The sequence below is a fragment of the Heptranchias perlo genome, chromosome 29 (genome assembly GCF_035084215.1).
Source record: "Heptranchias perlo isolate sHepPer1 chromosome 29, sHepPer1.hap1, whole genome shotgun sequence".
In the NCBI taxonomy this organism is placed as follows: Eukaryota; Metazoa; Chordata; class Chondrichthyes; order Hexanchiformes; family Hexanchidae; genus Heptranchias; species Heptranchias perlo.
In genome coordinates this window covers 15,663,428-15,674,043 of record NC_090353.1, presented here as the reverse complement: position 1 = coordinate 15,674,043, position 10,616 = coordinate 15,663,428, and the positions used below count along the sequence as shown (strand labels likewise).

The window sequence follows — 10,616 nt, the reverse complement described above, 5'->3', positions numbered from 1 at the left end:
CTAGTTGGGAGCCTGTGAATGATTTCTAACCAATGTGAAACTGAACAAGCCCTAATCCCACATGGGCACCGTCTGTATCTCGACAGTTTCCAGACCAGTCAACGAGAGGCAAGTTTCAACAATCCTTTCAAAATTAGAAAATGCTGGAAATTTCGAGCAGGTCTGTCATCGCCTAAAGAGAGAAACACCCAGGTTAATGTTTTGGGTGGAGAACCGAAGGGTCCTGATGTGTAATTGTGGCATTTTCTATTTTTATTTTGGAATTTGAAGTTTTACTAATTATGTGAAATTGTTTAAAATATTTGTGTTAATAATTTTCAGAACCTTTGCCTGTTAAATTTGGAATGGAGTGCTGTTTAATAACAAATGCACAATTCCCATTGCTTAGGACTGACGAGTTCCTTGTTTTCAATGGTTCATTTGATTTTTTAAATGTTTTATCGTATAGAAGACTGCGGGTAAATACTTAATGAATCTGTTATAACCCATAGAATCATTGAATTACAGCCCATCCTGTCTGTGCTGGTGTTGACTCTTCAGCTAGGGCTATCTATGGTAATCCCATTTCTCTGCTCTTTTCCGATATCCTCTTATATTATAAAAGCAAAATACTGCGGATGCTGGAAATCTGAAATAAAAACAGAAAATGCTGGAAATACTCAGAAGGACAGGTACCATCTGTGGAGAAAGAAACAGAGTTAACAGAAACACTAATTCTGTTTCTCTCTCCACAGTCGCTGTCTGACCTGCTGAGTATTTCCAGCATTTTTTCCTCTTATATTATTCCTTTCTAAATACATATCCTATTACCTTTTTAATGTTCCTACAGTCTCTGCCTGAATAGCCAGTCGTGACAAAGCATTCCATGGTCTAATTACACTCTGTGAAAAATAATTGTTCTAACTTCCCCCTTCGTTCTAACAATAGTGGCCGATTCGCCAATCAATGGAAACGATCTTTCACTGTTTACTCTGAGAACCTTTCATAGTTTGAATTAGATCCCATTGGTAGGACAGATTATTACTGCACAGGCTGTGTCCCCGTGATAGTTTCAACCAAGTGTCTTTCCCTCCCCGTGGTTCGGACGGGTCTGGTGGCGACACAGCTATCACGATTGCCTCTTTGCAATGTGCTTCCAGCAGAACTCGCCATTCTCATGAGAAGCTGAAGAAGAAACCATGGAGCACCGGAGTTTGCCGTTAAATAGTCTTGGGGAAGTAACATTGAGGAGGCTCGGCATACTTCTGGACAACTGCACCACAAAGGGATGGAGGAAACTGGCTGAAGTTGTTGGCACAGACAAACGGTTCAAGTGCAGGTAAACACACATTTACTGTCCCACCACAGGACTGTTAGAAATGGTGACACAAATCCTGGCCAACATTCCTCCCTCAACCAACACCACTGTTACGTTTGACCACATTACAGTAACTGTACTTCAGAATAATTCATTGTATGAGTGCTTTGGGATGTGGTGACAGGCGCGACAAGGTGCTGTATAAATGTAAGTTCCTTCATTCATCCCTGGTAAAGGGATGATGGGCTAAATGGCCTCCTTCTGTGCTGTATGATTCAATGATCTCCGGCTGGAGTGAGAGATCTCGGTGGTGAACTCCAGATGTGCTTGTGGTCTTGAGGTTCTCTCTGCCCATCCTGTGTGTGAGCAGCAGACCCATTGAAGGATCATGTCCACATTAGCACTTTGTCCCCCGAGAGCTCATTATGCACAGTCATTTCACGACATGGCTGCTTCAACAACAACCTACACTTATAAAGCCCCTTTCATGTCCCACAGCACGAAAATAACAGTGTTGGGAGAGTGGTGAGGGGTGCTGACTGAAAGCATGATCAAAGAGATAGATCTTGAGGAGGATTTTGAAGGAAGGGAGAGAGGTAGCAGGAAAAAACATGGCAAAGAGAGGGTTTAGGGAGAGGGATCCAGACTGTGGGGCTGACCTGACACAGCTGAACACTGCCCACCATCCCAACCAAAGTAGGCCGTCAGAATATTGAAAGGTTCAAATAGGAGGAACACAAGCTAAAAAATGGGTAAGTTAGAAGTAAGGGAGGTTTTTCACCCAAAAAGGTAATAAAAATTATCAGGGAAGGACTTTGAAGTGGACAGTCAAAATGGTGTCAGAGGTCATTAGACACGTGTCTGGAGAGAGAAGGCATTGAGCGATATGGTGGCTAGGTGGAGCTGACGAATAAGGTGACAGGATAGGTAGATGGGATTGAGGAATACGGTGGGAAGGGGGGGTAGGTGGGATTGAGGAATATGGTGGGAAGGGGTGGGTAGTTGGGATTGAGGGATACGGTGGGAAGGGGGGTAGTTGGGATTGAGGAATATGGTGGGACGGGGTGGGTAGTTGGGATTGAGGGATACGGTGGGAAGGGGGGGTAGGTGGGATTGAGGAATATGGTGGGAAGGTGGGTAGTTGGGATTGAGGAATACGGTGGGAAGGGGGGGTAGGTGGGATTGAGGAATGTGGTAGGAAGGGGGGGTAGGTGGGATTGAGGAATATGGTGGGAAGGTGGGTAGTTGGGATTGAGGGATATAGTAAGAGGTGGGTAGGTGGGATTCATATCTGAAAAAGGGATGGGTTTGTTGGGCCTAATGGTCGTTTCTTATCCTAAAAGTTCTCTGGTTATATTTAGATCATAGAATCATAGAATGTTACAGCACAGAAACAGACTTGGGACGTTTTACTACGTTAAAGGCGCTATATAAATGCAAGTTGTTGTTGTATTTGGCCCACCATTTATGTGTAAATCTGTTGACAGTGAGAAGGAGTTGGAGACCTGCTCGCTGAAGGTTCTTGAGCCGGATGGAAGCCCAGGCCGATATTTTGTCCGGTTAATGGCGGATCGTGCCTGCCCGCTGAACTTTCTACTCTGCTGTTTGGATAAGATGGGACACACAGAGGCATTGCAATGCCTGATGTCAATGGGTGAGTAACATCATGGAGATGACACAGGGTGAATCATTTGCAGCAATGCCCCTGAGAGTTTAGGAGACAGCAGTGATTGTGATGCTGCAGTTTATTTTTACCCCACTATTCATTTCAAGAATGTCCAAAAATTATTCCTTGCAGCCTTAAAGGGACACACACCTACACTTTAGCAGCAGAATAATACATTGTATTTAACATGGTATAACATTCCTGCCCTTATAGAACAATGGATCCTCTGACTTACTGTGAGCATCACCAGGAGACATTTACTCATAATCTTACAAAAGTACATAATCTTATGTCTAGCACACAATTCATAACAATACTTCTCTGTCACACTCAAATTCTTGTGTCGCTTTTAAAAAAAATAAGGAAGTCTTCAGGAACCAGAGTCAGAATATTTATGTTTTACTTGGTGTAATGTTCCTGTTGGTATAAATAGCACTTCCTCTGACTCACCATGACAGCACCATGGGAGAGCTACTAGTGATATTAAAAATGATTTGTCAGTGGGCACTGACATTCACTTTGTTACAGATACAAAGTCATCTTAAAATGCTGGGTGCTTTTCTGCTGCAGCCTGAAATGTACATGCTCGTTCCGATTTGCAAACAGCAATTGAACTCTGCATGACCCGAGGTTCTGTTTACTTCGTAGTTAGACTTAAAGGGACACAGCTTCACCTTATAGGCAGACTAATAGATTGTACATAGTGTAACATTTCTGTCCTTATTTAACAGCACAACTTACCATGAGTATCTCCACGAGAGATCAATATTATAAATGGTGTCTCTTTGGGGTTGAGGTGCCTCCAAGATGACACACCTGGTAATGGAAATTTGGAATCGAACCAATCTTCTATGGCAGACTTGGTAATCTGATACTTAAACCAGGCAAGTCTGCAGTACTCCAGGACACACAATTATTGAGCAGCCAGTCTGGCTCACTAACAGAACCTGGAAGTGTAGATGTTGGGGGGGCTGGGGTCATTCCCACTCACCTCCAGGTAACCCAAAGGCCAAAGTCCTAACAGGTAGAGCTGGACAATAGTAGGAAACTTACCAGTGCTTCACTTTCTCAACTGGTTATACTCCAGCAATGCCCCCAGCACACACCTTGGCTTTGCGGACCCCTGGCTAGTGTCTCTGCATATTATCTGGTCGTAATCACATTGCTGTTTGTGGGATCTTGCTGTGCGCAATTTTAGTTGCCGCGTTTCCTGCATTACAACAGTGACTACACGTCAAAAGAAAAGTGCTTCATTGGCTGTGAAACGCCTTGGGACGTCCTGAGGTCATGAAAGGCGCTATATAAATGCAAGTTTCCTCTTCTTCATATGGATAAATGGGGAGAGATGTATATTCTGAATTGGGCATACAAAAACTCTAATCTGAGTAGGATTTTGGTAATTTAGTTCAGAGACTCTCTCACATACACTGATGGGTCGCTCCATGTGCCACACATCCGGCCGACAAAAAAAAAATCATTACAAGTGGCAAAGTAAAGACAGTCAGAGGAATCGAAACAGCAGCAAGAATGTTCCCAGAAACTTTCTGTAAGTTTTTCCACTGAAAATAGGAATTGAAACTTTGCTCATGGGTGTCCATTGAACTGTGTATTGTGCAGTTTAAAGTAAGTCAGGAAAGTGTAGCTAGAGCACAATGTAAGATCAGTTTAGATGAAGGCCCTTCACCCCATTTGACCCCATCCTTCCAGAATACCCATTACACCCATTACAACATCCAGCTGTTTCTTAAATGTCTCCAGAATTTTGGCCTCAGCCACCATCCCTGATAACATGGCCTAGCTGCTGACCACTCTCTGGAACATCTGTCCTAAACTTGCCATTCACCTAGTACGGTACGGTAGTGTAGTTGTTATGGTTCCTGGACTAATAATCCAGAGACCTGGGTTAATAATCTGAAGAACGTGAGTTCAAATCCCACCAGGGTTCAGATTGAGAATTTGAATTCAGTTTTTTTTTAAATCTGGAAATAAAAAGCTGGCATCAGTAAAAGTGACCATGAAGCTGTCGGATTGTTGTAAAAACCCAACTGGTTCACTAATGTCCTTTAAGGAAGGAAACCTGCCATCCTTACCCAGTATGGCCTATATGTGACTCCAATCCCACACCAATGTGGTTGACTCCTAACTGCCCTCTGAAGTGGCCTGGCAAGTTTTATCAAACTGCTACAGCGGTTCAAGAAGAAGGCCCACCACCACCTCCTAAGGTGCAACTAGAGATGGGCAATAAATGTGGAACAACCCCACATCCTGAGAATGAAATAAATGAATGAAAAGTAAATTTTGATGCAGATGCATTAGCCAAAGAGTAAGAAATGTTTGGAATAATCTGCCAGGCAGGGGAGCAGAGGCAAAAGGTTTGGGGTTATTCAGAATACAATTAGATGGCACTAAAGGCACGAGATTCAATGGTAAGAAGGTGTTAAGAGGGATCTCTTTGAAGTATGCAAAATGTTGTTAAGGTGAGGTCTGACTACTGCTCCTTGATGTGTTCAGTCTTGTATTGTTATGGTTACTGACGTCTGCCTCTCCCACAGTCCCGCATCCTATTCAAATCATCGTGCAGCCCAAGCCACAAGATGCTGTTGTTGGAGACAGGGTCTCACTCTGCTGTAAGGCCGTGGGGCCACCACGTCTCGGCTATCAATGGTTTCAAGGAAAATATGAGGTAAGACCAGGGACTTCAGCCTTCCCTCTATCACAGTAGATATTCACAGGACAGCTATTCAAAATACATCTTTTATATTGCCTGGAGTATATGAGAGATATTTGATCGCTTTAATAAATAGTGGGACAGGGGAGGTAACTCGTATTATAGTGGGACAGGTGAGGTAACAACCTTATAGTAGGACGTTTAAGGTAACTTCCATTATGGTGGGACATTTGAGGTAACTACCTTTATAATGGGACGTTTGAGGTAACTTCCATTATAGCGAGACAGGTGAGGTAATTTCCATTGTAGTAAGTTATATAGAGATTAAAATGAAACAGAAAAAGGAGGCTTCTCACAAATGCAAGGTTCATAATACAGTAGAGAACCAGGCTGAATACAGAAAGTACAGGGGATATCTAAAAAAATGGAATAAGAGGGGCAAAGAGAGAGTATGAGAATAGATTAGCGGCTAACATAAAAGGGAACCCAAAAGTCTTTTATAAACATATAAATAGTATAAGGGTAGTCAAAGGAAGGGTGGAGCCGATTAGGGACAAAAAAGGAGATCTTCTTGTGGAGGTAGAGGATTTGGCTGAGGTACGAAATGAGTACTTTCGCTCGAGAAGAGGATGCTGCCAATGTTGCAGTAAAGGAGGAAGTTGTAATATTTAATAGGATAAATATAGATAAAGAGGAGGTACTTAAAAGATTGCCAGTACTCAAAGTAGCAAAGTCACTTAGTCCAGATGAGATGCATCCTGTATTACTGAGGGAAGTAAGGGTGGAAATTGCAGAAGCTCTGGCCACAATCTTCCAATACTCCTTAGATATGGGGACGGTGCCGGAGGACTGGAGGATTGCAAATGTTACACCCTGTTCAAAAAAGGGGGGAGGGATAAACCTGATAATTACAGGCCAGTCAGCCTAATGTCGGTGGTGGGAAAACTTTTAGAGACAATAATCTGGGACAAAATTAATTGGCACCTGGAAAAGTATGGGCTAATAAATGAAAGTCAGCACAGATTTGTTAAAGGAAAATCGTGTTTGACTAGGAACATAGGAACATATGAACAGGAGTAGGCCATTCAGCCCCTCGTGCCTCCTCCGCCATTTGATAAGATCATGGCTGATTTGTGATCTAACTCCATATACCCGCCTTTGGCCCATATCCCTTAATACCTTTGGTTGCCAAAAAGCTATCTATCTCAGATTTAAATTTAGAATTGAGCTAGTATCAATTGCCGTTTGCGGAAGAGAGTTCCAAACTTCTACCACCCTTTGTGTGTAGAAATGTTTTCTAATCTCGCTCCTGAAAGGTCTGGCTCCAATTTTTAGACTGTGCCCCCTACTCCTAAAATCTCCAACCAGCGGAAATAGTTTCTCTTTATCCACCCTATCTGTTCCCCTTACTATCTTATAAACTTCGATCAGATCACCCCTTAATCTTCGAAACTCTAGAGGATACAACCCCAATTTGTGTAATCTCTCCTCGTAACTTAACCCTTGAAGTCCGGGTATCATTCTAGTAAACCTACGCTGCAATCCCTCGAAGGCCAATATGTCCTTCCGAAGGTGCGGTGCCCAGAACTGCTCACAGTACTTCAGGTGCGGTCCAACCAGGGTTCTGTATAGCTGCAGCATAACTTCTGCCCCCTTGTACTCTAGTCCTCTAGATATAAAGGCCAACATTCCATTAACCTTATTGATTATTTTCTGCACCTGTTCATGATATTTCAATGATCTATGTACCTGTACTCCTAGATCCCTTTGGACATCCACTGTTTTTAACTTTTTACCATTTAGAAAGTACCCTGTTCTATCCTTTTTTGATCCAAAGTGGATGACCTCACATTTGTCTACATTGAATTCCACTTGCCACAGTTTTGCCCATTCACCTATTCTATCAATATCGCTTTGTAATTTTATGTTTTCATCTACACTGCTTACAATGCCACCAATCTTTGTGTCATCGGCAAACTTACATATGAGACTTTCTATGCCTTCATCTAAGTCGTTAATAAATATTGTGAATAATTGAGGCTCCAAGACAGATCCCTGCGGGACTCCACTAGTCACATCCTGCCAATGTGAGTACCTACCCATTATCCCTACTCTCTGTCACCTTTCGCTCAGCCAACTTCCTAACCAAGTCCATACTTTTCCCTCGATTCCATGGGCTTCTATCTTAGCTAACAGTCTCTTATGTGGGACCTTATCAAATGCCTTCTGGAAGTCCATATAAATAACATCCATTGACATTCCCCTGTCCGCTACTTTAGTCACCTCTTCAAAAAATTCAATCAGGTTTGTCAGGCACGACCTACCTTTCACAAATCCATGCTGGCTTTCTCTGATTAACTGAAAATTCTCGAGGTGTTCAGTCACCCTATCCTTAATTATAGACTCCAGCATTTTCCCCACAACAGATGTTAGGCTAACTGGTCTATAATTCCGTGGTTTCACTCTCTCTCCTTTCTTAAAAAGCAGAGTGACATGTGCAATTTTCCAATCCAGAGGGACAGTTCCTGAATCTAGAGAACTTTGAAAGAATATAGTTAGGGCATCTGCAATGTGCTCACCTACTTCCTTTAAAATCCTGGGATGGAAACCATCTGATCCTGGGGATTTGTCACTCTTTAGTGCTATTATTTTCTTCATTACTGTTGCTTTACTTATGTTAATTTTATCGAGTCCTTGTCCCTGATTCAATATTAGTTTTCTTGGGATTTCCGTCATGCTATCCTTTTTTTCTACTGTAAATACTGACGCAAAGTAATTGTTGAACATGTCCACCATTTCCCCATTATCAATGACAATATCCCCACTTTCAGTTTTTAAGGGGCCAACACTACTCCTGACCATCCTCTTTTTCCTAATATAACTATAAAAGTTCTTTGTATTGGTTTTGATATCCCTTGCAAGTTTCTTTTCATACTCACTTTTTGTAGCTCTTACTATCTGTTTTGTGACCCTTTGTTGATCTTTGTATCTTTCCCATTCGCCAGGATCTGTGCCATTTTTTGCCTTTTTGTATGCCCTTTCCTTATGTCTTATACTGTCCCTTACCTCTTTAGTTGTCCATGGCTGTTTTTTTTGGCAAGTAGAATTCTTGCCCCTCAGGGGTATAAACCGATTCCGTATCATATTAAATGTTTCTAACTTGATTGAATTCTTTGATGAAGTTTCGGAGAGGGTTGATGAGGGTAGTCTGGTTGATGTTGTGTATATGGACTTTCAAAAGGCATTTGATAATAGATACCACATAATAGATTTGTTAATAATATTGAAGCCCAAGGGATTAAAGGGACAGTGGCAACGTGGACAAAATTGGCTGTGGGACAGAAAGCAGAGAGTAGTAGTTGTTTTTCAGACTGGAGGGAAGTATACAATGGTGTTCTGCAGGGGTCGGTATTAGGACCTCTGCTCTTTTTGATATATATTAATGACCTGGACTTGGGTATGCAGGGTATAATTTCAAAGTTTGCAGATGACACAAAACTCAGAAATGTAGAAAACAATGTGAAGGATAGTAACAGACTTCAGGAGGACATAGACAGACTGGTGAAATGGGCAGACTCATGGCAGATGAAATTTAATGCATGAGGAGAGGCAATGTAAACTAAATGGTACAATTTTAAAGGGGGTGCAGGAACAGGGAGACCTGAGGGTGCACATGCACAAATCTTTGAAGGTGGCAGGACAAGTTAAGAAGGCTGTTCAAAAAGCATATGGGATCTTGGGCTTCATTAATAGAGGCATAGAGTGCAAAATCAAGGAAGTTATGCTAAACCTTTATAAAACGCTGGTTAGGCCTCAGCTGGAGTATTGTGTTCAATTCTGGGCACCACACTTTATGAAGGATGTCAAGACCTTAGAGAGGGTGCTGAAGAGATTTTCTATAATGGTATCAGGGATGAGGGTCTTCAAGTTATGTGGAGAGACCGGAGAAGCTGGGGTTGTTCTCCTTAGAGAAGTAAGGAGAGGACACAGATTTAAGGTGATTGGCAAAAGAACCAGAGGCGACATGAGGAAACATTTTTTTACGCAGCGAGTTGTTATGATCTGGAATGCATTGCATGAAAGGGTGATGGAAGCAGATTCAAGCTGTATCATACTGTGATGCTGCTATGATACTATGAACTCCTGTTATAGTGGGACAGGTGAGGTAACTCCCATTAGAGTGAGGCAGGTGAGATTACTCCCATTAGAGTGAGGCAGGTGAGGTAACACCCATTATAGTGAGACAAGCGAGGTAACTCCCATTAGAGTGAGACAGGTGAGGTAACCAAAATTCTAGACTTCTAAAGGACAAGCTCCAGTTAATCTCTGAGAGACACTGGGCCTATTTTGTACAGGCCTATATTGTCACCAAAACAATTTCAAGCACACCCCTAGGTTGAGTCGGATGTCATTAATAAATAACTGGCAACCTGCCCAAATGAAAATGTGACCATCTGTCACACAATGATTGTAGAATCAGAGTTCATGAAAAATGTGACATCCTGCAACATCTAGGCAGATGCTTCGACTGTGCCATTATTTTGCTCCTGTTTTAAGGCAATGGCCTCCATGTGCCATTCTCCCCCTTTACTTTTTGTGTAAGAACTGGTCTCTTTGGGTTCTGCTGTGTGACATGGAGACCCAGAGTACAATCACAGAGGACCAGTTGCTATGGTTACAACAGGAGGCCTTAATCTAATGGCAGGTTCACGAGGCCACAATTTTGCAGATCTACAATGGTATCACTTCCCTGAAGGTCTTGGCTGTTTACACTCATGAGTACAGACGAGGGAGACTATCACTTGTAGTCCCTGTACTCCTGTAGTGTCATAGCGCCTTCTACAAAGGTTGGAGTGAACTTCTAAGAACCTGTCTCCTTCAGCCATTGCTGCTGGACCAGGGAGGGCGCAGGTCAGGGTTGAACAGTGGAGATGTAAGGATGGATGAATATTCTGGACTTTAGTTTCATTTCCTTTGCGGATTTG

General features: G+C 42.5%; 1 protein-coding gene across 2 annotated transcripts in view; it reads left to right on the top strand.

Annotated features, from left to right (window-relative positions):
- Nucleotides 1-10,616, top strand: part of LOC137299418 (mucosa-associated lymphoid tissue lymphoma translocation protein 1-like) — a 50,603-nt gene continuing 39,987 nt past the window's right edge. The window contains exons 1-4 of one of the 2 annotated variants that reach the window (XM_067968149.1): nt 1-108; nt 1,143-1,318; nt 2,785-2,951; nt 5,516-5,646. In XM_067968149.1, coding sequence (XP_067824250.1) covers nt 1,179-1,318; nt 2,785-2,951; nt 5,516-5,646 — 438 coding nt within the window. In that variant the 5' untranslated portion in view covers nt 1-108; nt 1,143-1,178. Of the gene's footprint in view, nt 161-1,142; nt 1,319-2,784; nt 2,952-5,515; nt 5,647-10,616 lie in introns of both variants that reach the window. The other variant, XM_067968150.1, reaches the window with a different exon arrangement.